Source organism: Astatotilapia calliptera, chromosome 14, assembly GCF_964374335.1.
Source record: "Astatotilapia calliptera chromosome 14, fAstCal68.1, whole genome shotgun sequence".
NCBI lineage: Eukaryota > Metazoa > Chordata > Actinopteri > Cichliformes > Cichlidae > Astatotilapia > Astatotilapia calliptera.
The window spans coordinates 3,418,422-3,446,354 of NC_137435.1; the positions used below are offsets into that span (position 1 = coordinate 3,418,422).

General features: G+C 40.5%; 1 protein-coding gene across 6 annotated transcripts in view; it reads left to right on the forward strand.

Annotated features, from left to right (window-relative positions):
• Positions 1-27,933, forward strand: part of LOC113037032 (leucine-rich repeat and fibronectin type III domain-containing protein 1-like protein) — a 421,423-nt gene that overhangs the window by 372,959 nt on the left and 20,531 nt on the right. For all 6 annotated transcript variants that reach the window (XM_026193741.2, XM_080289322.1, XM_026193739.2 and 3 more), the window contains 2 exons: positions 4,515-4,727; positions 5,149-5,459. In XM_026193741.2, coding sequence (XP_026049526.1) covers positions 4,515-4,727; positions 5,149-5,459 — 524 coding nt within the window. The remainder of the gene's footprint in view (positions 1-4,514; positions 4,728-5,148; positions 5,460-27,933) is intronic.

Here is a 27,933-nt window from a genome sequence, read left to right on the forward strand (position 1 = left end):
ATATATACTTTTAAATATTCATTGTGTAATTCAGTGTTTTTGGTGCCTTGAACCATTAAACCACAGAGCAAAATTTGATTTTCTGCTGCTTTAACTGAAGCCCTCAGTGGAGACATAATCACGTTCTTTCTCAAGGACATATCAGCAGGCCAGACGGTTGGTGTCACAGCGGAGTGAACCTTCTGCTGAAAGTGTGGAGTCATGGAGTTAGGTCTGCAAAAATGCATTAGAAAGACTGAGTTTCATTATATTATATGATAGAGGAAAAGTTTAGGCTTATGTTCTAGCAAAAACCCAGGATATGGTTTATTGAGCCACAGTGATGAAGCACAGAGTAAAATGAGGCCACGAGAGGCAAAACTAAAACAGATGGATCCCAATATTTGTTTTTTATCCATATACATGTATTATTATTGGTTTATTTAACAGAGACACCACACATTAGATAAACATTACAGCGACTGTGGCGACAAAGCTATTTTTCATCCCTGGAGAGTCCCTGGAGACTTGTTACAAAGGCAAACCAATGCAATAGAACAAAAGCTTTTTTTTAAAATAAAATATAAACAGGCAGAAAAATAAAAGATGTTAACTCTAACAGTGCCTACATAACATCAGAAATCTTTCTACTTTTACAATGAACACATCTCTGTCATTTAGTATGTTTGCAGTCCCGATCATTTTCCCAACAAAGTCAGCTTTCTCTTGTTAGCCTTGTTATATTTAACACTGTGATATGTTAGAAAACTGCAATAGCTCACTGCAGCACGCTCAGTTTCTCCTGAAAGTAAAACTGTAAAAATAATCACTATTTAAGCAAGCATATGAACTGTGCCATTATCATCACCGACGTATGTATTATTGCACATTTATATACTTCTACTACTTTTCACAGTATATCATAAAAGAGAAATGCTGAGCTGAATCATCCTTCTAAAATCAAGCATGCTTTATATATTAATATATAGATATTAGGGGTGCAACGATATTCGTATCGATATTGAACCGTTCGATACAGCGCAGTTAGCTCGTTAACGTGTTGGCCGTCTAGCCCCATGCACGGAGTGATCGGCGGTAGCTCGTTAACGGAGATTTGCCGTGTTGTGGCGTTAAGGTCATTTCAACGAGATTAACCTGAAAGCACTAGTGGGAACACAACGAATATGACTGCACATTTACGCCGACATCATCCTAGTGCAAAGACAAGTGGAAGTGGAAGTGGAAGACAAAAAAAAGCAAGCATGCTACTAACTTTAGCCGAGTCATTTAGACAGCTGTTAGCACATGATTCTCCTTATGCTGCTGAGAATATAGCCCAGAAGAAGCGGATAGTATAGCTTTTATTTTGGAAAGAGACATTTCTCTGTAATAAACTCTCTTTTCCAAAGATGAGTGATTCCTCAATCAGATACAGGCTTGCAATATCGCTAGCCCGACGTCCCGGAGCTAGCGATTTTTTCAGTCGGGCTACCAAAATCTATCTCTTCCCTGCCCGTCGGGCTATTGTAGGAAAAATATATGTCAATGCTTTTGCATTCTTTCGGAAATGTAGCTGGGTAATTATGTTATTGGCATCGGTGAGCCACTGTCAATATGTGACATATTGAAGTCGCGTTTGAATTTGCGCTTGTTTTTTTGCTTTCACTTTGCAATCGTGCGAACTGTGTATAGAGAGCGACAGCACTGATCTGTGAGTGATGATAATTTGTGCACCAATTCCTCTGACATCGTCTTATTAATCGTTAGCTTACTATGCAAACATGACAAGTGAAATCTCCCGCAGCTTAAACATGTGAGAGGTTGATCGCGCAGAGAATCGCTGAGCTTATGTGAGTGCGTGTGTAAAAGCAGCAAGATTTATATTTGACTACGATGACCTGGATGACTGAGAACCTTCACAGACAGATATATATTTTAGTTCTGCTGAGCCAAATAAGACAGGTCAGGGTGAAGAAGTGACAGCCAAAGAAAAGCTTACCACAAAACGGAGAAGTTATGACAAATCAGACTATAAGGCAAAAAGAAAGTGCAGCTTTATGGTTTCATGGACAAAAGAATTTCTGTGGCTGCAATATGACGAGCTAAATAACCAGGGCTGCACATAAGTGGTCCGCAGGTGCGCATTCGCTGTCAAAATAAAAAACACGCACAAGGGTTAGGGTTAAATTTAAAAACTGTACTTTTGAGTTAAAATATATATTTATAATTTTAATAAATGACAAATTAAAAATGCATGAACATTTTTTTGTATCGAAAAAATATCGAACCGTGACACCAAAGTATCGAACCGAACCGAACCGTGAATTTTGTGTATCGTTGCACCCCTAATAGATATATATATACAACAGGTTCTCATCCCAAAACATAACACACAACACAGCCAATGTCGTATTCAGAAACATGAGAACCATTTGGAATGAATCTACACATGTACATTTATTTTACTTTCTCATTGTGAATCGCTTTGGAAAACACTATTTAATGATTAATGTTAGGGATAAGGTTATGGTTGTGGTTAGGATTAAGATCAGGGTTAAAAACACGGCTGGAACATGTGTTACTGCCGGGGAGTCATTCTATTGGATTCCATCCACACTGGCGCGTATCATAGGATGCAGAAGGTTACCTTTGGCGTTTTTATGGGACACCTCGGGGCGTGACAAATCGTCAGTATGTTACGCGTTGGGAGTAAGAACAGTTTCATATATAAATATGATTTCAAATACAAAAACATACTTTTACCAAAAGCTTGAGATTGTTTGTATCCTCGTTCGAGGTGGATTGGTTCATTTTGAGCATCAAATTTTACTGTCGTCTTGTCAGTTTGGCAGATTTGTTGTTGTTGATGTGACATATCTTACAGTCTAAACTTCAGCAGAGGAACGAAAAGAAATGTGGAAGTAAAAAGTGGGTTAGGATTAAGGTTAGGGTGTTTTGTAAAAAGTACATAACACAATGTGCCATGCACATCTCTGGCTGAAAACACTGCAGATTGCATTAAAAGTTGACTTTACAGAGCCACAAACAGCAGCTGTTGAAACTCAAACTCGAGATTTTAGTGTAGTGTAATTTTTGGGCATGTACCCGGCAAAAGAACTGCTGTGATGTCATTGGTGTATGAGAACACAGGCATCCATGACCGTTTGTAGTCTTTCTACTCACTTCACGTATACATTTTGAGCTAAGAAGAAGACAGAAGACAAGAGTATTTCTACACTAACACCTGACTTTAATATCTACAACCTGAAAGGCCATAATACTACAATTTTTTTCTCTTTCATGTTTGTATATTAATGCATTAATATCATATTATAAAAGGCAGAAAAAAAACAATAAAAAGCAGATCTGCTGTTGCTGCTGGTGTTAAAACTAAGCACACCAGATTAAAAAAAACAATAAAAGTTTAAGTTGTTCCCTTAAAGTGGCTGATACCAAGCACTTTTTTTACCTGGATAATAGTGGAGGTGCACTTTGAGGTGAAGATAGGATTAACTGGTATCATTTTAAAGAGGATGATGTAGAGACCTTTGATTCAGGTGCTGTATGATAACTCTAAGAGGATTAGCCTCGTGAAGAGGTTTGTCCAGAGACCACTGTGTCACCAAAGTGAGTGGGCATATTAATACTCAGAGAGTTAATAGCCTCTTTGCCATTGCAAGAACAAAAACCCTCCACAGTTTCCAACAAAGGTCAGACATCAGCAGTCGGTCAGCAAGGGAATTCCTGCTTTGGCATCAGCTCGGCTGCTCTTTCCATCTGCTCTGTTTCTTGACTGATGCTTAAATATTCTCGGACAACAAGGGGGAGTTGGTACTAGTTGAATTTAGTGGGACAAACAGGATATTTTGTTTATCCACTTCTGTAAGGCAAGTGAACGAGTATTCATACTAGTTTTCATTCAAGGCCCTGACTTCACATTCTCCTACTTTCACACTTTCACATGCTCACGCTGGGAAACAACCCAATTCAATCAGTCTTTTACTCTGAGATTCACAGAAGCAATTGAGGGTCAAAATGTAATACAGGACTGAAAGGCCCTAGTGGTTTATTTGACGCTCCAGCCCAGCGGTCATCAGGTCAGCAATCATCTCTGCTGGTAAAAAAAGACCCTGAAAAAGGTTCGGAGACTTGCTGAGTAGTAGGAATGATGAGTAAGCCCCGATAAGCCTCGGCTGCCCCTCCTTGGCCTCGCAGTAATACTCCACCAGGGTTTTGGTTGGCTTTACACAGGCTTAGGTGCCAGTGGGTGGGTTTTAAATAATGCAAGGGCTGAGAAACTCTGAGATCTCTTAATCTTAATGTGCAAACAACCAAACTCCTTCTGTATTCTGCTGTTGGAAGAATGCACTGCTGGTGTTAGCAGAAGCAGAAAAAAATTATTGTTTTTCATGAAAAGATGCACTTTAATCCCACTGGATACATTTCACCTGTTCCATCTGTTGTTTACCGATTTAGCTGTATCTATCTAACAATTACATTTCTGGATAAATGAGAGTTCATGTCTCCCCTCATAGGAGGAGTTTGTTTGTGAGCCACCAATGATAACGCGCCACACCTCCAAGATGTTTGTAATGGAGGGTCAGGAAGTCAGCCTGCGATGCAAGTCCATCGGTGACCCTGAGCCGTCAACACACTGGGTCAGTCCAGATGGGAAGTTGATTGGAAACACATCGAGAACAATCTGCTACGAGAATGGTTCCCTTGACATTCTCAAGGCCTCCGTCAAGGTAGAGAAGCACTTTCATTTTCAAGGAATATAGATATGCAAGGGTTTATTATAAATGTGCTAGATTAATGCTGCATCAGTAAGTGTAACTGGCTCTGGTGCCTTCATTTTGCAGAATAGTAACTCATTTAAAATTGGTTTGATACAAGATTGTCACTAAACAAGCTATTTTTGTTCAAGCCTGTTAAAAAACAAACAAATCGTGGTTTGTAAATTTAAATTTGTACAATGTGCATTTTGGTAGATATATATATCAAACAGCTTTTACTAAAACAACCTATTTATTCATTTATTGAAGAAAACGTACATTACTATATGAAAACAAAATAACTATAAAAATAATGTTCATTATAATTTGGATTTATGAGGTTGATAATTTGGATAAATGTGGCTTTTTTCTTATCTTTTTAAATGATTTCTAGGATTCTGGAAAGTTCACCTGTATAGCGTCCAATGCTGCCGGGGAGGCCACTGCTCCTGTCGAGTTAGTCGTGAACCCTTCTCCACACTTTGACCCCAAGCTGGACCCTGACCCGGGGCCTTCAGACATCCCTACGTCCATCAAATCCAATATCAGCGGAGGCCAGGCCCGCTCTGACCAGCACAGGGTCAGCGTGTCGGATCTGACGTCCAGCTCTGCCACCATTAGATGGCCTCCACAGAACCACATACCAGGAGTGCGCATGTACCAGATCCAGTACAACAGTTCCACAGATGATATACTCATATACAGGTAAGAAAAATATAGCGGGTGGGTGGATGGGTGGGTGGATGGATGGATGGCTGGATGGCTGGATGGATGGGTGGATGGGTGGATGGATGGATGGATGGATGGATGGATGGATGGATGGATGGATGGGTGGGTGGGTGGGTGGATGGATGGATGGATGGATGGGTGGGTGGGTGGGTGGGTGGATGGGTGAGTAGGTGTTACTGTGTTTATTACTGCCTTGCACTGAAATACCTTGAACTGGGAAATAAAGCAGTCCAGTGTAGAAACCCCAGTGGAGTCTTTGTGTCTGCTGCCCCTACATCATCAGCTCCTTTTGGACTACAGGTTGGTCACAGGACGTCATGGAAACCTTGTGACCTCAGTTCAGTTGTTTTGTTAATCTTTTACACATAGCAAATTGGCACCATTCCTACAATCAAACAACAACATTTGCACAGATTTACCAGCATATGTTCCTTGAATATAGTTTGTTGTATTAGGGATTATGTCTGTCTGTCAGGCTGATGTGCTCATTCAGGGTTCTAGTTCTTAGTTCTAGTTTTTTTGATGCTATCCTTCCAGAGGCCTGGTTCCAAAGACATGCATGGGTCTCATGGCACTGTGCAAACTTGTTCTGTTGCTCTTGATGAAGGAACAACTTAAACTTAAACCTTTTCACCTTGTTAGTGGTGTGTACTAAGCTAACCAGGGTCTCTTCTGCAGGGTCTTGCAACTTTAGTTAGGAGACTTTCATGGTGTCTGTTTGGAGAGTACAACGTCAAGAGATCTTAGCGTGGCCAGGTCACACAAGGCCACACGCTTTAAGATCAGAGCAGTGGAAGACCTGCTTTCTCACCTCAGAGGTGAAAGTAGAAAGCAAAAGAAAAATGAAGCAACTGAGATTTTGTCAACCTGGAGTTGGAGGGTGGGCAATCGGCTGTGAGGTCAGTTTCTTGATCACAAATATGCAAATTGTCATAACCATTGATTTTCATTTGCCTTTCTGTGAGTCCATCTGCTTTTTTTGACGGCACCAATATCCACTTTATAAATTTTACTCCAGGGTGATACCTCCTGTCACCATACTGCTTGCATACCGTGTATCCAGCAATTTTTCTCATTGCAGAAAGGTGGTTGCTTCTGGACTCCCAGGGTGCCAAGGTAACACTGTAGGCATGAGGCATGAGATTGCAAGTATGATGCGGTTCAGCTGTTGTATAGCTAGAAGTCATGTGTGAAGTACTGCATATGGCGGTCTCTGTGTGGTAGTAGCTAAAATTTCTTCTAAGAGAGTGTATGACATGTTGTTTTGTTCATGTTTTGATGTGTAAGTTGACAGAGTGGTGAGTTTGCTAAGTAATTGTGTTTATGTGCACTCTCACCGCTTCATTCTGCTGTTTGTGTTTGTGCTACAAGCCACAAGTAAGGGCAGAAAGTGAGAGCGATTTCTCTTCTGTCTGACTGCTCAAAACACACATCATCCCTGAGTGGGCAGTTATAAGCATGTTCTCCGCCATGTTGGAGGCTGTTCAGGGTGTGGGGAAGTGAGCGGCTCACTGAGAAATAAAGAGGGAGTAAACTGAGAAACTGATTTGGATTCAGGCAGCAGATATCAGATCAGCACTTTAGCTAACATTTCAGTTGGAGGGTGTAATGACATTGTCACAATAAGTGGTATTAATTTGGTCCTTAATCCATTTCCTGGAGGATTCAAATGTAGACAGAAAAAAAACCCCAGCGTAGGGCAAACAACTGCTAATAAAGACATTCACGCAAGGGTCTTTATGGAGAAGTGTGGCTCCTCAGCGTGATTCAGTCATCAGACAGGTGTAGACAAAGGGGGGGAAGTGATAATGGAAGATAAGATGAAGTCAGACTCATCCTGCTGGGAAATCAGGAAGCCGCAGCAGCCAGCAGAGCTGCAAACCCCAACGTGGAAAAAATGTAGGCTATCAAACATTTTTTACTATTTTTGTATAACGAAAAATGTCTTTGTGAAAGAGTCAGTGTAACTGCAGATGGAAAACAAGTCCTGCTACAATAGTTATATTTTAGCAATGTAAACTAGACATGAATAGTGAAATGGTAATGAATGAATCTATGTAATGCATTTTTTGTAACACTGTGGAAAAAGGCAAATAAGCAGCCCATCCTCGATGATGGAATCTTTATCACCAGATGTGGTTTTCTTAGGGAGTTTTGAGTGTTGGCCGGCTTAAAGCCCACAATTCTGAGTGACCACCGGCTGATCCCATTAGCCACTTAGCCAGTGTGGTCACCTAGCAACATCATCCAGAATACATAATTGAGGGTCATTATAAAACATTTCCAGGGGTGACAGATGACAGTTTGAAATGTGGCTGCAGCCTTAATTCTCATTTTAACCAGACACCAATGACATGAATGTGACAATTTTCAAGCCTACAAATGGAGGGAGCACTTTTAGCATCCAAACGCATAATTTCAGATTGAACTGTGGGGGTGATGTGATCATTTTCCCCATGACCAGGACAGCATTGTGCTCACAGCTGAGCGCTAAAGCCAGGCAGGTTGATGTCAGCAGGCTAAACGAGATGCCACAGCCCACTCAAACAGATTGATTTCTTTTTATCTCCACCCACAAGAGAACTGCAGTATATAATAATGACTCAAAACATTGTAATCTGTTATTTCTTTGACTCTAATTAATTAATTTAATATCTTTGTGAGTAACTTCTAAAACTGTTGCTATTGTGATTGTAAATGTATCGAGTTACAAAAACAATATAGTCAGAGAACCATCATGGATTGTGTTATGCATTAAACTTTATTTATTAAACTTTTATTTAGTCTTAAATTCACAATAACCATTGTTATTAATATATCCATGAGTGGAATTTATCAGTTGAACATAACAGTGTATGTCATAAATATAGACTGCAGAAATGCACACCATCTGTGCAACATCATCCACTAGGTCATGAAATTCTGCTTTGAGGATTCAAATTTTGTTTCTATTTTTTTTTCTTTTAAAGAAATATTTGCAAATTGTGTCATATGAAAGCAAAAATATCTACACAGACTTTAGGCACAATTAACTACATATCGAATGAATGATGAATTTTTATAGTTGGGCTGCTGCTTTCCTTCTTAGTTTAAAATCATGCAAAAAACAAATATATATAAGAAAGGAGAAAATGACTTCTAACAATTGTCTAGACAGACAGATCAAGCTGGAAAGAAGCTGATGGATGAAGAAAACAGAAGAGCAGAGGATGGCTGCAGGAAAGAGCAGAGAACTAAGAAGGAGGAAGAGTGGACAGGTGGTTGGTACAGATGACATACCTGTGAAGGTATATGTAGGAAGGAGGGCAGTAAACTTTCACCAGATTGCTTAACACGATGTTGGAGAGGTCACAATTGTGTGAATTATGTGTACATGTATGAGGACAGCGAGACAATGGTGAGGTAGGAGTGACAGATGGGCTTAAGGTGGCAGTGGGGTTACATCCGGGAGCAGCTACAAGCTCTAGAGGTTGTGATAAGTTTTAATACTTGCGGTCAACCAGGATGTATTAGACAAGGAAGGCTAAATATGGAGCTAACAGGTAGGAGTAAAATAGGAAGACCACAAAGAAGATGTATGCAAGAACTGGAAAAGGGCATGCAGGGGGCTGATTTAATAGAGGAGGATGCTAGAGATGGAGTGAGATGGAGGCAAATGATTTGCAGTGGTAACCCTTAAGGGAGCAGCTGGAAGTAGAAGAGTCTGATGAATGAAAAAGGGAAGAAAGAAGGGACTGTTCAGCATGACATCGTGCCTGACTTCACTGTTAGCTACACAAAAGCAAAGAATCATAAGAGTCAATTAGTTCATTAGCACCATTTTTGATGGAGTTGTCTGTAGCAGTGCGCTGTGGACAGGTGGTATTTGTTTCCTGTGTATTTTCTGAGTTTCTAGTATTTATAGCAGGTACAGCTGGGCCCTCTCCGCTCTTAACGTTCCCTCTGCTGTGGCAGCCTGAAGGCACAGAGATGCAGCCTTCTTGTGTTTTAAAGGTCAACAATTTGATTCTCTGGCTCGTTGGGGAAAATCTTAGCAGGGAAGTAAAAGAAAATTGCTCTCCTGCTTTTAGGCCAACTGTTGTTTTTCTCTTGAGCTCGGCATTCAGAGCCTACAGTTGTTGAGTGGAGCCGGCAGCAGATTTACATGCAAGAGGGTGTTGTTTTGAAGCAGAAATAAGCAGGCAGACTGTAAATGTGTTTCCTGTTTCACTTAAGTGTTTTTTTACTTCATCGAGTTGTTTCATTGGGTTTAGGTGCACAAATCTCCATACAGGTGCATCATGGGATGGATACCAAGTAGGTTTTCTTTCTGTTTCATTTACACCCTAATATGACAGATATATGCACAGCCACAATGAAATACTCTGATTATTGTTACAATGAAATATGAAGTCAGTGTTCCCTTTCTGATCTGTTTTAGAGTCCATGACAGAAGTATAAGCACCAATTCCAGCTACAGTGGCAGTACTTATACTTTTGACTTTATGTGCAAAACATTTTATAACTCAACTGGAGCTCTCCAGCAGAGTTATTGGCCTCTCCACTCTGTGCACTGTAATAGGAGAGACTTATGACGCCCACTCTGCCCTTTCTGGCCTGCCTCTGCAGTCTGGCTTCAGTCTTTACAGACACCGCCAGTCAGAGCAGCTTCAGCTGCTGTTCATCATCTCCCACAGCAGCACTTACTCTGCTCTGCAGCACTTCAGATCTGTTGTTGTAATCGCTGTCACTCACGACCTCTTATTGGCTGAACACCAATGAGTCAGTTATAGATTCAATGTAAAAATAAGAGCAAACTATGAATGCACAACTAAAGCAGCAATAAAAATGCTGAATCTATTACCAAAGTGCAAGTTGTGCAAGCTACTGTGTATGCATGCCATGTGTGTTAATTTAGATACATAATTTTCTTTGTTCATCAATGATTAGTGGCTTTAAACACAATACTTTTAAGTTAGAAAACCACCACATCATCCTCCAAAGTGGCTTCTTGACCAAACCTGCCAACAAGCATGGAACCCTCCCTTATCCCTCACCTCGACAGTTTCTCTCTGATTCAACAGAAAACAAATCTGCTGTTGCTGTGATGCAGAAAACTGTGGTTAGGTAGTTCAACAGGTTAGAAATAAATAAATGAGTCTTTCCTTTTGGATTCCAACATAGAAAGCTATGTTAAATAGATCTGTTCAGTAGTCTGAAGGGAATGAATGATGTGACGAGCAGGATGCACGAGCAGACAGGACGCAAAACCGAAATCTTTTATGATAGCACGTGCTAAAGAGTTGAGCCTCACACAGGACAAGTAAAGAAAATAGTACAGAGTTTTGCAGAATTAGCAGTTAGCTCCATTTATCTGCTTAAAATTCATATTGCTGTGAACTGTTTTGAATTAAAGGAAGTAATGTGAGTGAACTTCCCCTTAACTTGGGCCCATCTCACCCTTAACCTTAACCAGTTCTATCTTATAACTAGTTGTGTCTTACAATGTGTAACATGACCCAGACCTCTTCCTGAAACCTTTTATTTTCTTTTATAATCTGTCCTATAGATATGTAAGCCTCAGTAACCACACACTAACAATTCATATCACGCTTTCGTTGTTGATCCTTTTATCTTGAAAAGTGAGATTCTTCATCACCTCATAGCTTCACAGTATATTTGAAAAAGTATGGCTCAAGATTGGCTGCCTGAATAACATGTCTCATTTCTACCACTGTGAGTTTCATAAAAAAGCCTTAAAGTGTCTCAGAACGACTACAGTGAACTTTGCTCCTCCTCTGCAGACTGAACTGACAGAGGCAGAGCAGCCAGGCAGGAATGCACGGGCATCATGGCCACAATTATGACAGGTCCTCAGCTAACACAAGAGATTTTCTTCAGTTTATGGACCGCAAATACGAACTGCAGCATCAGCAAAAGTATTGATTTCTGCACACCTTCAGTAAGACTACCTACACTGCCGAGTTTCATCTCTCTGCCTCCAGTTAGATTCTACTTTTTCCCCTATTTTCTGTCAAATTTGATTCAAGGACACCTCTACCTACCTTTTCTGAGCACTCATTAAAAGCTGCCCTCACACTCGCAAAGTCTCTATGCAGTCAGCCTTCCCACAAAGGGCTTATCCTAATTGTGCGTAGCCCTTTTCTAACCTTTATCTTTCTAAGGAAAGTCAGTGGGAGCATGCCTGCTGTCGTTCACTGGCCTGCTTCATATTCACATTTGGGAACTGCCCAAAATTGCTGAACAGCATTAACTCCAGTCAGCCAGTTGTGGAGCAGCAGCTCTGGAGTTCATCGTGGAAGTTGTCGAGCGATGGTGGAAGAAAGGAGGGGTTAGTCATTGATTTTCCCAGCCACTGATCTACACTTCCAAAGCCGCCAGCTGTTCCCTTTAGGCTTCTGCTGCCCTATCATAATGGCATGACAAATGGGCCAATGAAAAATGTAGAAGTTCAGTAAAATTCAGTGACCATCATTGCAGTTATCATTGCTGCCCATGCCACAGGGAGCACAGTTCACCCGAACAAATTATGCATTACAAAAATGGTGCTGCACCCCTCAGCTTTTCCAATTTTTTTTTCTATGCTTTTAAAAGGATGTTAAAAAGTTCACCAGATTTGTTTTTTCTTACATCGAGCAGCTCTCTGTGGAACACAGGCCCTCGTCTTCTTTGGTAAACCAGTTTAACTCTGAGCTACAGCAGCATAGTAGTAACATGAGGGACTGACTTCAGCCCACACTGCAATAAAAGAAGAAGGAAAAGATGCACAAAAAAGAGCGATCAAGACTAAATATTACAAAGTTTATCCACAGTAATATAATTCTGCATAAAACTATATAACTATATGACTATAACAGTACGACCGTGGTTCAAGGGGTTGGGAATCTCATCTGGTAACCGAAAGGTTGCCGGTTCGATCCACAGCTCTGTTTGTCTTGGTCGTTGTGTCCTTGGGCAAGACACTTCACCTACCGCCTACTGGTGATGGCCAGAGGGCCCGATGGCACGATATGGCAGCCTCGTTTCTGTCAGCTGTGGCTACAACTGTAGCTGCCTCCACCAGTGTGTGAATGTGAGAGTGAATGAATAGTGGAATTGTAAAGCGCTTTGAGGGTCTTAAAAAGTACCATATAAATGCAATCCATTATTATTATTACAAAGAGGGCAAAACTGAAAAGAGATGTTTCCCTGATCATCATCATGGAGCAGAGGAATCCTCTTGCAACAAATTTAGTGCAATACTGAGGGAATATACTGGGAATATCCAGTGAGGCCTAGACTAGAGACCTGTTTACTCAAGGCTAGTAACAAACTGGGGACCTCTGTGTATTTTAGTGTAGCCTGGCTAAATTAACCAGCCCAGAACACAGATTATCTTTGGGGTTCTTTTAATCTGAATGATAAAGTAAGTGCTCAGAAGAAAATAACAAGGTTGTAAAAATAAAGAAATAAAATTGTTACAGACAGCTCCTATCCAGTAACAGCTTTGTGCTCTGGTAACCCACTGCTACTGCAGGTTATTTCCCCAACTTTATCAGCATCTGGAACTCAAGGACATCTAGCGTCATTTCGTGTCTGATATAAACCCAAACATAAATAAAACAAAACTTAGCAGTGCAAAGATAACTGTAGTGGCTTCTCAGTGCATTAATCCAGCAGAAAACGGAATATGGATCCCTCTGAGACGAACGGCGAAGTTGGTGGCAGCCACTCCTGGTGCCTTAACTGTTGCACACTTTGCGTTCAAAACAGATCACGCAGCGAAAAAAAAAGGCATTGCACACCCACATAAAACCAATGCAAGCTAGCACTTGGGCATGTCTCCGTAGATCCCCATGATCCCTTCCGCTCTCAGAGGTACCCCAAAAGAAAAACAGCGCCATCCAGTGGCATGTCCCATAATATTGAACTTCCACCCGGCTACATTAGTAACCTTCTCGTGGGTCTGTGTTTTGTTCGCAGGATAATCTCTTTTGCTCAGAATTACTGACATCTATGGTTGGAAGCTAAAAGTTCAAACATTCGTTCAGGCTTCTGTGTATTTACAGGCAGTGTGAGGATATGATGATCTGCGCCTTGCTGATCCCACAGGTCGGGACAAGTACAGTATATAAAGAGACGAGACAACGAGACTCCAGTTCCATTCAGTGCAAAAGAACAACAATAAATATAGGAAGAGTAAGAATGAATTTATATACACTTTGAGGTATGTATAATCTCAATTTACAATTGAGATTTAAAGTGACTTTGAAGTGGTTTAAAATCCAACATAGCAGCTTTACAATCTCGTCCTTCTTCCAGATCTCTCTTTCCTTCAGGTTTGTGTCCTTGCTCATGAGTCTCCACGAGCGACCGCAAAGGGGAATCCTTGGGTGTGAAAATATTATCTATCGATAATCACTCCATCCTCCTGTCAAAATGTGGTCACTTCTGATTGGCTGCCATGTAAGCAGTTAAGTGCCAGCCAAAATGTGACCTTGATAGCTTTAAAGGCAGAGCTGAGATGCAATGGATGAGACCACTGTGGACGCTTCCCCCTGTTATATACAGTCTGGTGTTTATAATCAAAAGAAGCCTTTGATTTGGATCGGAGATTTGAGATTGATGTCTGTGATCTGGACAAACTATGTTAATCAGTGGTGGAAGTGTTGCTTTTATGAATCATGGGCATGACAGATTTGCACAAGATTCTGATCAGTGATGACCACAGCATGTTTGACTAATAGCAAGAGGTCCCAAATGCTAGTCCTGTTCAAATAGCACTTACGTGGAGGTGTCCCATTCTGGCTCCTTGGGCAGTCCACTCAAATGACCTCTTTTTGTTCGTCTGAAAACAAAATTGTCGAAAATTTGCTTTGATTGTGAATTTTAAGAAAACTAAGAAGATTTAAGAAGCAATGCAGCCAAAGTGGGAGAGTGAAGGATGGAAGGGAAGAGGAAAGCTGGATTACAGAATGGACGAATATATCAACTATTGATGATAGACTAGACCAGATAGACTCGCACTATACGTCTGCACCAGCGGCACACCACTTTGGTGACATCCTTAGGTTTACCTCTTTTGCCTGGTTTAAAGCCAAAGAAATCCCAAATTGGTGACTTTATGTTTCTTTAGTGCTGTCAGCGTTAACTCGCCGTCATGATTGACTAACACGATTAACAATTAACCCATCTGGAGACAACAATCCCTGAGATGTCTCTGTCAACGCATTTCAGCAGTTTGTCCAAATTCTGTGCATTCTGCGCTCCAGATGGGTTGAGACCATGTTTGGACTTCTGTGTTGTATGATTACATTGCCCCACCCATCAAAAAGTCTGCGCATGCGCAAATATGTTGCCCAATCGGTGATTGTTGGACTGACGATTGCTGGTTGGAAAATCTTTACATATCACCCAACCCTAGACAGAGTGGAAAGCTGCTTTCAGGGCACGATCAAATCCGTGTGTTAACTATGCTGGCTTCCTGCTCTGTGTCTCCTCCTATTCTGACCTGTTTTATCTCATTTATTTTTCATCTCCACGTAGTTTTTCAGTACGTCCCACAGATCTAAATTTGACAGTGGGCAAGTGGGCAATATAGACGGGAGAGGAAGTTGTATTTTTACAGTACTCCCCCCTCCTTTTCAGCTCTGCCCCGGGGCAGGAATAACCTGACCAGCTTTCTCCTTCACCTCATTCACTTACTGTCCCTCTCTCTTTCTCACACATGCACACACAAACTCAAACACTCGTGCACTCGAAGGATTATGGGTCCAGGGAGAGATCAACCTCAGTCAGCACCAGGAAATGAATCTATTGATTCTTCCTCCTTTAATATTCTCTTCCGCTCCTTTTTTTCGCTTTCTGGGCTATTCCACCAGTGTGTGTTTGTGTGTCTGCATGAAAAACTATATGTGGGTGCGCGAATTTGAATTTGTGTGTGTGCTAGCTTTCTAATTACCATCCTGCCTGGCTCTCAAAGGAGAGATTAAAGAAGAGAGAGAGAGGTAGAACAGAAAATTAGAAAGCTGGATGGAGGGGGCGATAGGAGAGGCACAGATTGCTGCAGTGCCGTGAATGAGAAGATGTTTCTTTGACTCAGCTGATACAGAGATATGTAGATAGAAGTGAGGAAGGAAGAGAGCAAGGTTTGAGGAAACGACAGCTGATCATATTCTGCTGAGATGATGAGGCATTAGCTTTCCTCTTTTACAACTCACTCCCTTTTCTCGTTTTTCTGCCTTCTCCCATTTTCAGTGCACAGACCTTTACAAAGTCACTGTAATGTCATCTTCTTTCTCTCTCTCTCCTCCCTCTTTCCGTCATATCACCTCTGCATACTTCCCTCCTGCCCTTCCACATCTATTCTTTTTCCTCCCTCTGTCCTCCCTCCATCAGCCAAATGTCACTTTGTCCCACCGGGTCTCCAGTTAGAAATCATCTGGTATAGAAGATGACAGCGGGGGCTTTTAGGCTGAGATCACATCAGAAAGGTTTTCTCTCATGCTCACACTCAGAGCTGAGCTTGCAGTGTCACTGCCACAGACAGCAGAGCGACAAATGTATCATCCTCAATGCTAGAAATTTAGAAAGCATAATTTCAGTCATTTATGTATCTGAGATGGGCTGGAGGGAGCTGAAATATCTTATGACAGAGTATGAATAGAAAGTAATAATCTTTGAGAAAGATGTTTGTATTAAACAGATTTTTAGTGCAGTTTGCTTTTCATCTAGCCTCGCCAACATGCCAGAGCTTGTTTCGAGCTAAGAGATAACCACGAAATGAACACTGACTTCCTGTCAGCCTGATCTGCACTTCAAAATGAACTTCAAATTTTACATTTTTTGTTTAATACACTCTAAAACATCTAAAACGTTTAGCTCCTGTGATATGAATCAACATTTTCCAGTTCTTTAATCCCTTGAAGCACATAAAGAAAACATATGCTATGTATATAACTGGCACACATGTAACCATATAAACCAACTGATTCAACTATATATGAAATTATATATCTGGTTTATTGATGACACATGGCTCTGTGGCACAGTGGATGGTGTGTTGGACTTCAGAGGAAGTTGTGCAAAGTTCCCACGTTACTAGCAAACACTAAAAGCAGGGTCTTTATCAGCATCTATCAAGCATGGAGTCTGGCACCTTGCAGCAAGAAGGTCCCGGGTTCCAGTCCACCATCTGGCCAGTTCCTTTCTGTGTGGAGTTCTCATGTTCTTCCCCTGTGTGTGTGGGTTCTCTCCAGGAACTCCGGCTTCCTCCCACAATCCAAAGACATGCAGTTTGTGTGCTGGCTTAACTGGTCGTTCTAAAATGCCCACAGGTGTGACTGGTTGTCTGCTCCGCCCCCTGTGACCCTGAATTGGATAAGCATCTGGCAGTTAATCATTGCACATCTGATAAAATGAAGCTGTTGGCTTGCATGAATTTCCATACCTCGAGCACTACCGCTAACAGAGAACTGCTGCTGCTGTATACAGTTTTACATCCCCATCTCTTTCAGCCTGATGACCGATGACCAGCTTGGACTGTAAATAGTGACCTCCATCTATATGTCATATCTTCAGCTTGTCTTGCATCCATATCAGTTTCCCCACCAGATTTCTGTGACACTCGTTTTCAGCCAGTTACAGCCCCTTATACAAATAATGCTGTGAAGCCATGACCATGTTCCACACACTTTCTGCTTCCCAGACAAACATTTCATTATGTTTTAAGTATTTTTCATGTTTTCTGACCACTGCTTTTGCCTGCTGCTTGTAAGGCTCATAAATTACATGGGTTTTGTATTCTGTACTGTTTCTTGGCCTTTGCCTGCTCCTTTGCTGCCTGGTTTGTTTTGTGGACATTTATTTTGCGGTCTGTCAGATCTTCAACCTTTGAGTCTGCTTCTTGTTCGAGCTGGGTATACTTTTCTTCTGTACTTTCATCTGTCGTCCCCTACACACATTTAACGCACATCTTGTATCTTTACCCATTATCTCCTGACCTCGTTCACCTGCCTTCACCAAATGCAGCCGTCTCCATGTTCTTACACAAACCCATCCTGAGCCCACTTTGACCTTTTTCCACTAATGATGCCCACTGTCGTTCCTGCCGCTCGTCTCTGTGGTTCTCCGTCAGTCTCTTGACTCGTTTTGCATCCATCCAGATCAAGCAACTTGTATTCAGCCTTTTTTTTAAGTAGCATGAATACATTTTTCAAGATCAGATCACAAACTTTTTTGTGTACCGGTCAGTTTTTTTACACTTAGCTTGTTAGGTCTGATCATCATCCATTCGTCTGTGTGATGTCAAACACACATTTTTGTGTACTGGCTTGTGAATAAGTCATGGTCTAAAAGGTTTCCTTCCCTTCATCTCTACAAAGAAGCTCCTCACGCTCATTCTTCTTGTCTCCCTCATTTCTTCTCCTACACTTTGTTGGCTCTCATCTGTCTTTTTTGTCTCCTGTGCTCGTTTTTGTCCCTTATTGATATTCAGAGAATGAAAGGAAATGAAAGTGAGGACATACAGCGAGATCTTGACCTTGTTTGAGCTTTGAAGGGAATTAGCTGTATGTATTTTATAGCTATAGTGGAATCAAGTTTTCAAAAACTAAAATCATTTGAAAATAGAGATTTAACTTATGTCAGGTGTAAACTTTGATTTTGGGACTTGTATAACAGACACATGAAATTGTACAGTATTTGATCATCGATTGATTCCCATAAAGCCCGGTGTTAATGGATTATGGGATCGTTGCAGAGCCCTTGTCTTCTTCCATCGGCTCAGATCGCTGACAGCCTGCCAGGTGGTTCCCTCAGGTGCAGTGCTAATTGTGTAGCTCTGACTCACTGCTATCAATTACACACTTGGCTTGTTGGCCAGCTCGCACACCCTGTAGGCTTTTGTATTTTTACACCTGTGCCCAGGAAGCCGTTTTTGGCATGTTCCCCTCACGCTTCTGCGGTTTATGTGGCGATAAAGTGCCGGACATTTCACGAGATGTGTGGATGTTTGTTTGGATTCCAGACTCTGAGGAATTTCAGCAAAACAGAGTAATACTATTTTCCGCAGCCTCTCCTTTTGGGCCACCGCACGTTTATTTTCGGATGCCTGCCTGTTTTGGTGCATCGTATCTATGAACTCAGGCCTACTTTGAAAATTAGATTTTTCAAAATTAGTTTTTCAAAGTAGGCCTTTGAAAAGGACCTTAATTAAAATACTTTAAAAAGCATTTATACTTTCATCCTTTTGCAAGGACATGCTCATTATACATCTGTTAGCAAACTTCACTTTCTTCCAAAAGAACACATGCAGTATGAACCTTGTCTAATCTGTCAGTCTTTAGTTAAAGCCAGTTTATCTGTGGTTATACTGCATGACATGATATTTTAAAGTAAGATATTAAATGTACAACATAATCACTTGTCCTTTGTAAGGAGTGGATAATATTGTTATGTTGTTCTTCTACAGATGTAAATTAAATCAAGGATATTGCATAAGTATGTACAAAAGAAATTGTTTCCAAATGTTTCCAAACTAACTTTGGGCATGTTTGCCAAAATCGTTTGAATATGGTATATTTTTAGATTCCTTTTCCAGTATGAAGTGCAGAATTATATACTGCTGTATACTTTTAAACTATTGTGTATATGAGTGTATATTGTTAAACATCTTAGGAAATAAATCATTCATCATGCCTGTTGTGCATAGATGGATGGATGCAAAGTCTTGACCTCGATTCAGGAAACAAACCTTCCTGCAAAAGTAAAAAAAACAAAGGTTCATATTCTCACCATTTAAGATTGGAGCATAAAGTGAGCAGAGGCTTTTAGCTATTTCATACATATAGAAAGGGAACACGGAGCGGTTGATATGAAATGTAACCCTCGAGATGGGCTGGATTTAGTGTCACATCTCATAAAAAATCCAGAGGAGCTCCATTTCATTTGGTTTGCGGCCACTGCATTATTCACAAAGCTACCACGAACAGAAACAGAGGCAGCACTTCTCTAAATCGTGTATTCAACATTATTCATATCATTATTACCATTACATTATTCAAAACCCTAAATGATACATGTATCCACGAGAACATATTTAATCTGCTATTATCTGGGATCTTTTCTCGGTTTCATTTTGTGGGATCCTAACTTGTTCTCTGCCTGAGGGAAGGGTAAAATAAAATGTAAAGCTCGAGTATAAAGAATAACCTTGAGTGGCTGTAAGCTCCAAATGCAGCGATTCATTTTATTTGAGTTCTTAATACCTCCGCAGACATTTAAATGCAGTGGGAAGTTTTATTTATACAAGGACACAAAGTTTCTGTGTGTATCCTAAACAAGTCGAGTTCTTTATTGTTTGCTTTCATTGTTCAAAAAAAGAAACCGCTATAAACTGAATTTATATTTCTTAAAATTAAGCCTTTTCTGCAGCTTTATGTCTGAATGATCAAGTCACGAGCACGCTGTGTGCATGTTGTCACAGGACTGGAACTGTGGGCTTTCAAAATATGGTGTTGTTCAGCTCACTCAAACTCATGATTGTTTCCGAGAATCACAAGAACAGAATTTAAATGAGAAAACAAGCTCATGATGTCCACACTAGTAACACAGAAGTAAACACAAACTATTACAAAAGCATCAACGATGCTGCTTCATTGAAGGAAAGGGGTTTGTTGTGAAAAGCTGCAGTTCCTTTTGTGTCCACTTGAGGGTGTCTCAGAAAGTGAGTCAACTGAAACCCTCAACACTCATTTATAGTTTAGTACAAAGTACAGTTTCATCCTCTTTGGATAGTTTCCCTCTTTATAACAACTGTAAAGACGGTGATTTTATTATGCTCCCAGCTGAGTACTGTTCAGTCTTAAAATTACAGCTGTGGTGAGCATTTCAATGAAATAATCTGACAAATAATATGACCTGCTGTGAGTCACAGCACATATTTATCTTTAAATATCCACAGAGAGCACAAACGATGCCGTTTATGTTTCATTAATTTACAGCGGTGCACACCTCTCCGCACACTAAATCAGTATTTTACTCATAACACCAGAGGATGTTTAAGAGTCTTATAAAAGGAGATTAAAAAATAATGAGAGCTTTAGAAGCAAGTAGAAATATTTCAAATTTACTGTGTATGAGTCAGACTCCAAAAAGGCTCCATTTCCTCTAATGCAACTTGACTACATCTATCTCTGTGCCTGATGAAGATCATGTTCTCATCTTTCAAATGTCCTCATCCACTTCAATACGTTTATGTTTGGTCATTAAACCCTGACATGACATCACCACGACATCATCATGGATATTTTCTCAAGCTATACAAAGGGAGTGTTTCAAAAATGAATAGCACAGAGAAGGTAAAGAAATGTAAAACCTGCTGTTTTATTGGCTGCAGTGAGCCTGAAACTCAAAGAGAGAAAAATTCTTTGTATATGACAAAAGGGAAGTTAATACAGTCTTTTAAATTAGAAGCTTTTTATTCATACCGAGCCAGTTCACACCAACAGTTAACGACAGTCAAGCTGCTTGTTGTAAGGTAAAGAGTTGCAAACACGAGTGGGAAAACTACAACCATCACACAGTCTCCTGAAGAATGCAAACAAGGGACAGAACAAAACCAGAAATACAGGAAAGATGAGGAAAAAGTTAAAGGCATGCAGAGTACACATTTTTTATTGTGCAGACTCAGTACAATCGACGGTACTCCATTAATAATTTAACATCCATTGCTGGTGTGCTTATGGGAGCAAACCATCGACATCAGCCTCACTGAATAGTTTGCAGTTGAGGTTTTTGGGTTGTGTTTTCTTTTATCTTCTTGCTGGCAAACAGTGATACTATGAATGCTGTCAGTGGCTGGTTATTGAACATCGCAGCCGTAGCACAGGGGGGAGCGTCCACAGAGATGCTCTGCTCACTGTCTATAAGGAAGTTCTTGAGTTGCAAAATGTTCGATAATGTTCATCAATGCTCATCAAGAGAAGGTTTCCAGTGCTGCAAAAATTCTGCTGGTCATTGGTCTTATCTGTCCTGTGGGAATTCATGAAATATTGCTTAACACATTTTATAAAACAGAAAGTTTTTGTTTGGTTGTTTTTTGGGTTTTTTAAATTAGCTGATGTGTGGAGACTGAAGGGTTATTGGAACCTGCTTATAGTAGAGAGGTTCAGAAAAATAAACTATGAATTATTCATTCATTAACATGAAATACAAATTACGAAAAAGAAAGTTTTCCCAGAATGACATGTGCATTATCTCATGGATGGAGGTTATTAAGAAAGCTTCATTTCTTTCTCATTTGTTCAATTTTTTTCAGCTGCAGGCTTGGCCTCCTCATTCCTCTGAGCCACACTGAGAATGGAACTGCCAACCTTGACACCATTGCTGTCTAAATTTCATTCTGGCTCTATTGAAGCTCCGGGTCAAACCTTGACTTCACCTCACAAAAACCCGGCCACAGGCGCTAATAGTAGCTGCACATTTATCCTTTCTGAGAGAGCACCTCAGGCGCTCATTTAACCACGAGTCTGACCCAGAACGCCGCAGCACTTATAGACCAGACGTCTATAATAGACCAGCTGCCTCTCTTGAACACACACACAAATGGCCACATACTGTATCATTTCCTTTGTATCTTTTCTCTGAAACACACACGCAGGCACATTCGGACACAAAAGTATACTCACAATGCCCACAGGGTCGGGACAGACTTTATAATTCCACTCCTTGTCTCGTCACCTCTGCTCCAGTGTTGATAAATAGGAACTGCCCTGCGCCACCTGACACCTGAATAATATATACGCCACACAGGCAGACCCGCAGGAACACACAGGCAAAGGCATTTACAGGCGAGCACACGCACTTGCGGGGGCGACAGAGGACTGAGCACAGCTACTGGCACAAATGAAAACACAAGCTTTGGCTCTTTCATTCTGTTTTCTTGGCCATAATCATAATTATTACTGCTACAGCTGGCTGTGCAAGTCCAAAACGTCAAAGCTGCATGAACCCTTTGAAAGTTTTACTTTCACTTTAGCTCTGCTCTCTAAAACGATAAAGCTGGATATTGTTTTTATAGTGAGGAATTCTACAGCTCATGATCCCTATAGAGGACAGGAAGCTGGTTGATTTTGGACAAAGTGGTGGAATTTAATAACATTTGTTGTTTTTGTACAGTTGGTTACTGCATATAATCATCATTATGTGCAGTCATAGACATACTAATCTTAAAATACTAATCTTACAGGGATTAATCAGCTGTAGTTGATAGCATTGAGTCAGGGATTAATCATTTATCTTATTTCTAATCACACATAAGAATAATGTCTAAATAAACAGATTTGATAAATGCATCCTTTAGGTAACACAATATTCCAGTGATAACTTCAGGCCATAGTGGATTAGCCAAAGCACCAATGATGACGTCTCCTCTGCGGTAAATAGGGCCTCAAACCTGTCCCTAATTGATGAGGTGATGCAAAGAAAGGACAGGGGCCACAGTCTTCTCTGCAACTGGGAATTGTCACCATTAATTCTACAAAGTGGTTTTATCTGAGGTTGTTTGATGAAAATGGGTGAATGCTGCTGGATTATTTACTGATGCTTATCAAGAGAGGGTCAGGTTTTATGGAACAAAGAATAATGAAAGCCTTAAAAGCTGTGACACTGCACCGAGTGTTTTTGGTTCATTTCACCATCTATAATTATAACACACCTCTTTCTGTATCCTTGTCCTTAAGTCTGTCTGCATTCTTGTGTGTGTGTGTGTGTGTGTGTGTGTGTGTGTGTGTGTGTGTGTGTGTGTGTGTGTGTGTGTGTGTGTGTGTGTGTGTGTGTGTGTGTGTGTGTGTGTGTGTGCAAATCTTTTTGTCTACTGTTTGCAGTAATCTGAGTGTTTCAGAGGGTGGCCTATTTACAGCTCGTATGTTTCTCTATTCAGTCTCCGTTCCACCAATAATATCTCACAGTCTCTCTGCAGCAGGAATACTTTATTTTTTTCCTTCATCACTAAATGTACTCATATTGATATCAGAACAGGCCATCACCTTAGGGTGGCAAACATTTTGAAATTCTTTACTGCTTCTTCTTTACAGACTTTTGTATCACTCTATGAAAACACTGCTGCAATTTCTTGTCCGTAGTTGGTTTTTGGAAAGTATTTTTTCTCTTCATGTTACGCTGTGGACATCGAAGCTGCAGCTGTCACTGCTGTTAAAAGTGTTTTTAAAAGTTGTTCTCATCTCAGCGCGTCTGATTCTGCAATTCTGACAGATGCTGCTGGTGTTGCAGAGATACTCACAAGGTCTCCCACGGATGCAGTGTGCGCTGAAAGATAATGGTTCTCCTGTGACGAGCAAATAAATTCATAATTCAAAAAAGGGAAATGCTTTGTTTCACTTTTTTGTTTCCTTTTAACTTGTTGTTTGGTTAGATTTAGAAGCCCAAACTATTTGGTTACAGTCAGGAACTGACTGTGATTTGTCTTAAAGTACTCACACAACAGCTTTTCCTGTGCATTGAAAGTGTTGCCAAGAGGTCCTAAGTGTTCATATGTGACAAGATGGGAATGACAGACCATAGCCTCTGGTGTGTCACAGCGCTAATGCAAAAGGACACACTGAGCGTGTCGGTGAGAGGCATAGCATTATTTGACCCTGGGAATCACAACAGACTGGTTTTTCTCACTGGTTTGGATGCTATGGAAAAAACAGTCATGTAACACTACAAACTAGTGTGTGAGCACAATCTCCAAATAGCACAGATAGGTGTGTTTAGATTTACAAAAGTTGTGCTGTTTTCTAAACACAGGTGCAAACAGTTCATTTTAATATAACATGTCTGATTTGCCAAGAGCCCCGCAATTTATAGGAGGGTCATAGACTAAAAGATGATATTCATCTTTTAGTTTTCTCTAAGTCACAGTCGTATGCGTGTATGTTAAATGTAGGTCCAAGGTGGCAGTCTGGCAGACAGAGTTATTATAATGGAAACAGGCTTCAGTAATTGACAGGCTCCGATGCACGACTCTAAACCCTGCAACAGTATTTTAAGATTGTATTCTTTAGCATTCCTGTATTAAGAGGAATTTAATTCCTTTGAGGGATAAAACAAAGCGGAAATTATTGACTGACAAAAGTTTACTTCTATACTCTGCAGCTACTGGTGATAACAGTACCACCACAGATTTCATGGAGTCACGTGTGTGTGTGTGTGTGTGTGTGTGTGTGTGTGTGTGTGTGTGTGTGTGTGTGTGTGTGTGTGTGTGTGTGTGTGTGTGTGTGTGTGTGTGTGTGTGTGTGTGTGTGTGTGTGGTCAAGGTGCATGCAGTTGAATCTGTGTAAGTTCACCACTAAAAACATTTGCGTTAGCTGAGGTCACTGTGAAAACTCTGTGCGCTGTCCATGGTGCTGAAATGAAACGTTGAGTGACTGTTAAAAAACTTTATTAAGAAAAAAAAAGCAGGTTTGTTAACCTTAAAGCGCTGATTGGAATAGAAGCAAACAACACAATTAAGAATTCCTGAACCTGATGTCCATCATGTTCTGATCGTTTTCAGGGCAGGATCCAAAGTCATTGTCAGGAGTTGCCACCAAATCAATGCACTGTTTTTATTGTTAAATTTAAACTCAATGAGCAGTAAACTGTGTGTTGCAAACATTAGTACAATTAGACGAGTGAAACGAGTTTGCACACTTGATTTAAATAGTCTCCGCCCTATTTTTTGTACCTTGAGAAAAAAGCCTATGATTCATGGTCCACAATCATAGGCTAGTAATGTTAAGATATAAAACATACACTGCTGCATCTCCTTATTTGACTGCAATGACACCCTCGTTTTCCTGGTTATTTTTCTGTATTGTTTCACTTTCACTTTTTTAACCAATGCTATCGCCCCCTGCTGGTCATTAAAAAGAATGTTGTTTTAGGCAGTTTTGCATTGGCTGCCATTTTCAGAGTTACCTCCTTGTAAAAGTCTAATCTCTGAATATTTGAACCAAACCTGTGTCCAAAAAACTTTAGTGTTTGAGTCATTTCAGCTGGGATTAGTATTTCCACAGCTAGCTCTGCTGTTTGTAGTTCAGCAGCTGCTTCACTCACAAAACAGTCGTCCAGTATTACTAAAAAAGTGTCTTTTCTTTAGAAAAGATTTTGTTGGAGAGACATCACTAATCCTGGAAATTATTGATCTTCTTTTGATAGTCTTTTGATACTCCTGTGTGCTTTTCAGCTGTTTCTTGTCTAATTTTAAGTAAGTTATAAATGAACAATTAACCCTTAAATTTGACTGAAGACTGTAAAGTTGTTTATTATCATTTCTAGACCTTCTTCTGTTCATATTTCTACATGAAAATATTTTTTTTCTATATTTTTTTCTTTGTGTTGGGTCTCTGCATCCTCCATTGTTACATTTCTTTAATTTCACTCCCTCAGCCCTTTCTCCTTCTCTCTGTTGTCTCCTCTCTCATGACTTCTGTTCAGTGTCTTCCTCTCTGTTTGTTTCCTATCGTCTTCTTTCCTCTCTTCCCTACCGTCTTCCTCACCTCTCCTTTGTCTTTAATCTCGTTCTCCTTTATACCCTTTGATTTTCAGGTTGACAATTGAAAAAGCAACATCCCTCTCCTCTTGTGCGCTGTCTGTCTTTCTTCTGTGTGTATATTCACTCTACTTCAATTTTCTACCTCAGTTTTTGCTTTTCGTATTATTGGAAACCATGAACATTGTGTTAGACTTCTACTTCTCATTCTCTTCAGCAAATCGGGAACAGAAATCATTACACCCAGAAAAGCTGCGATCCGTATCAATGATGTGTTTCTGAGAACCAACAAATGTTGATTAGACAGCAAAGATCTGCAATGTCATCGCTGTGCTTATTTCAGTGTTGAGCTTTCCAAAAGCAGGAAACATATAGAGCTGACACACCTGACCAGGGGGTATCGTTAAGAGTATATGGAACAACCAGTGTGTTCATGAGGAACAGAGCAAAGGAGAGCATGGGGAGGAAGGACAGACTATGGGAGAGAGAAGACGAAATTTAATGACATACATCAGTGATATATGAGTGAAAAGAGGTGAGAGGAGATGAAACGCTCAGTGCATCATAGGATCCTCCAGCAGCCTGAGCCTACAGCAGCATTGCTGACCTACTTTAGGGTCACCTGATCCAGTGCTAACTATAAGCTTTATCAGGAAATGGTCATGTTAAATCTCCTTTGAAAACTAAAGAGGGCGTGTGTGTGTCCTGAATCCAAACTCAGAGCTGGAGAGGGAGGGGGCTCAGATAGCTGAAATCTCTGCCTCACATCCTACTTTCAGAAACTCCAGAAACACAAGTAAGCCTGCAATCTCAGAGTGAAGTGCTCGATTGGGATAATATGGTACTATGAGGTCTTTAAGATATAATGGGGCCTTATTATTCAAGACTTTGTGTGCAAGGAGAAGGATTTTAAATTAAATTCTGGATTTAACAAAGAGCCACCAAAGAGAAGCTGATATAGGGGGAATGTGATCGCTTTCTTTTTTTTGGAACAACAAGATAATAATAAATTACAACAGTCCACCACATATAGCAGGGTAGCATCAGCACTTAAAATGTCACAAAATTAATAAACAGTGTGCTCATATATTGTTAGTTCAGGGTGTTGTTGTACTAAGAATGGACTGCTACTGCCTGACGGCCTTTAGTAATCCACAGTAGCAGTTTAGTGCTTAATTTATAGGTTTGTGTCTACAGATGAGATGTTTTTTGTTTTTTTATCATAGATAAATGATTATCTGTGGTCTAGCTCTTTCCTTTGAAACATCAATCTGTCCATCTATCTTCTGACTCTGGCTCTGAGTCACAAGGACTTCAGTCTAAGCAGAGATGCCCAGACTTCCCACTCAGCTCGTCACACTCAGATACTGAGATACGTCTAAACCAAAAGACATCCAGTCTGTCCCGAGTCTGCCCCAAAATTTCTTTCAGGTTTAACATGCCTGAAACAACTCACCAATAAAGTATCCAGGAGGCAAAATGTCCAGATATCTGAACCACCTCAGCTGTATTTTTTGATGTGAAAGACTCACACCTCTGAATGATGTCTACTCGCTGATGCCGAGTGTAGACGCCTTTCTGAGGAAGCAAAAGTTTCTCGTGTGGCCCAGATCATCTGGATTTCTGGATTCTTCAGAGTAGAACTGCAATAAAGAACCAGCTCTACCTTAACTCTCAGCTCTCTCCACCATTACAGCCAAATACAGCATTCATTGGAGATGCTGAACCAATCGCCGGCTTTAAAATGCATTTCAAAAAGGTTATCCAGCCTTGTATCATCTAAATAAGATTCATCTCTAGAATTAAACTCATAGAATCAAACCTGGAAAAGGTCATTCATGCATTCATTTTCTCAAGGCATGACTACTGAGGTTCATTTTTACCTCAAATTAGTTCATAAGGCAGCAGCTCAGCTCCTTATTTGATTTCGCGTCA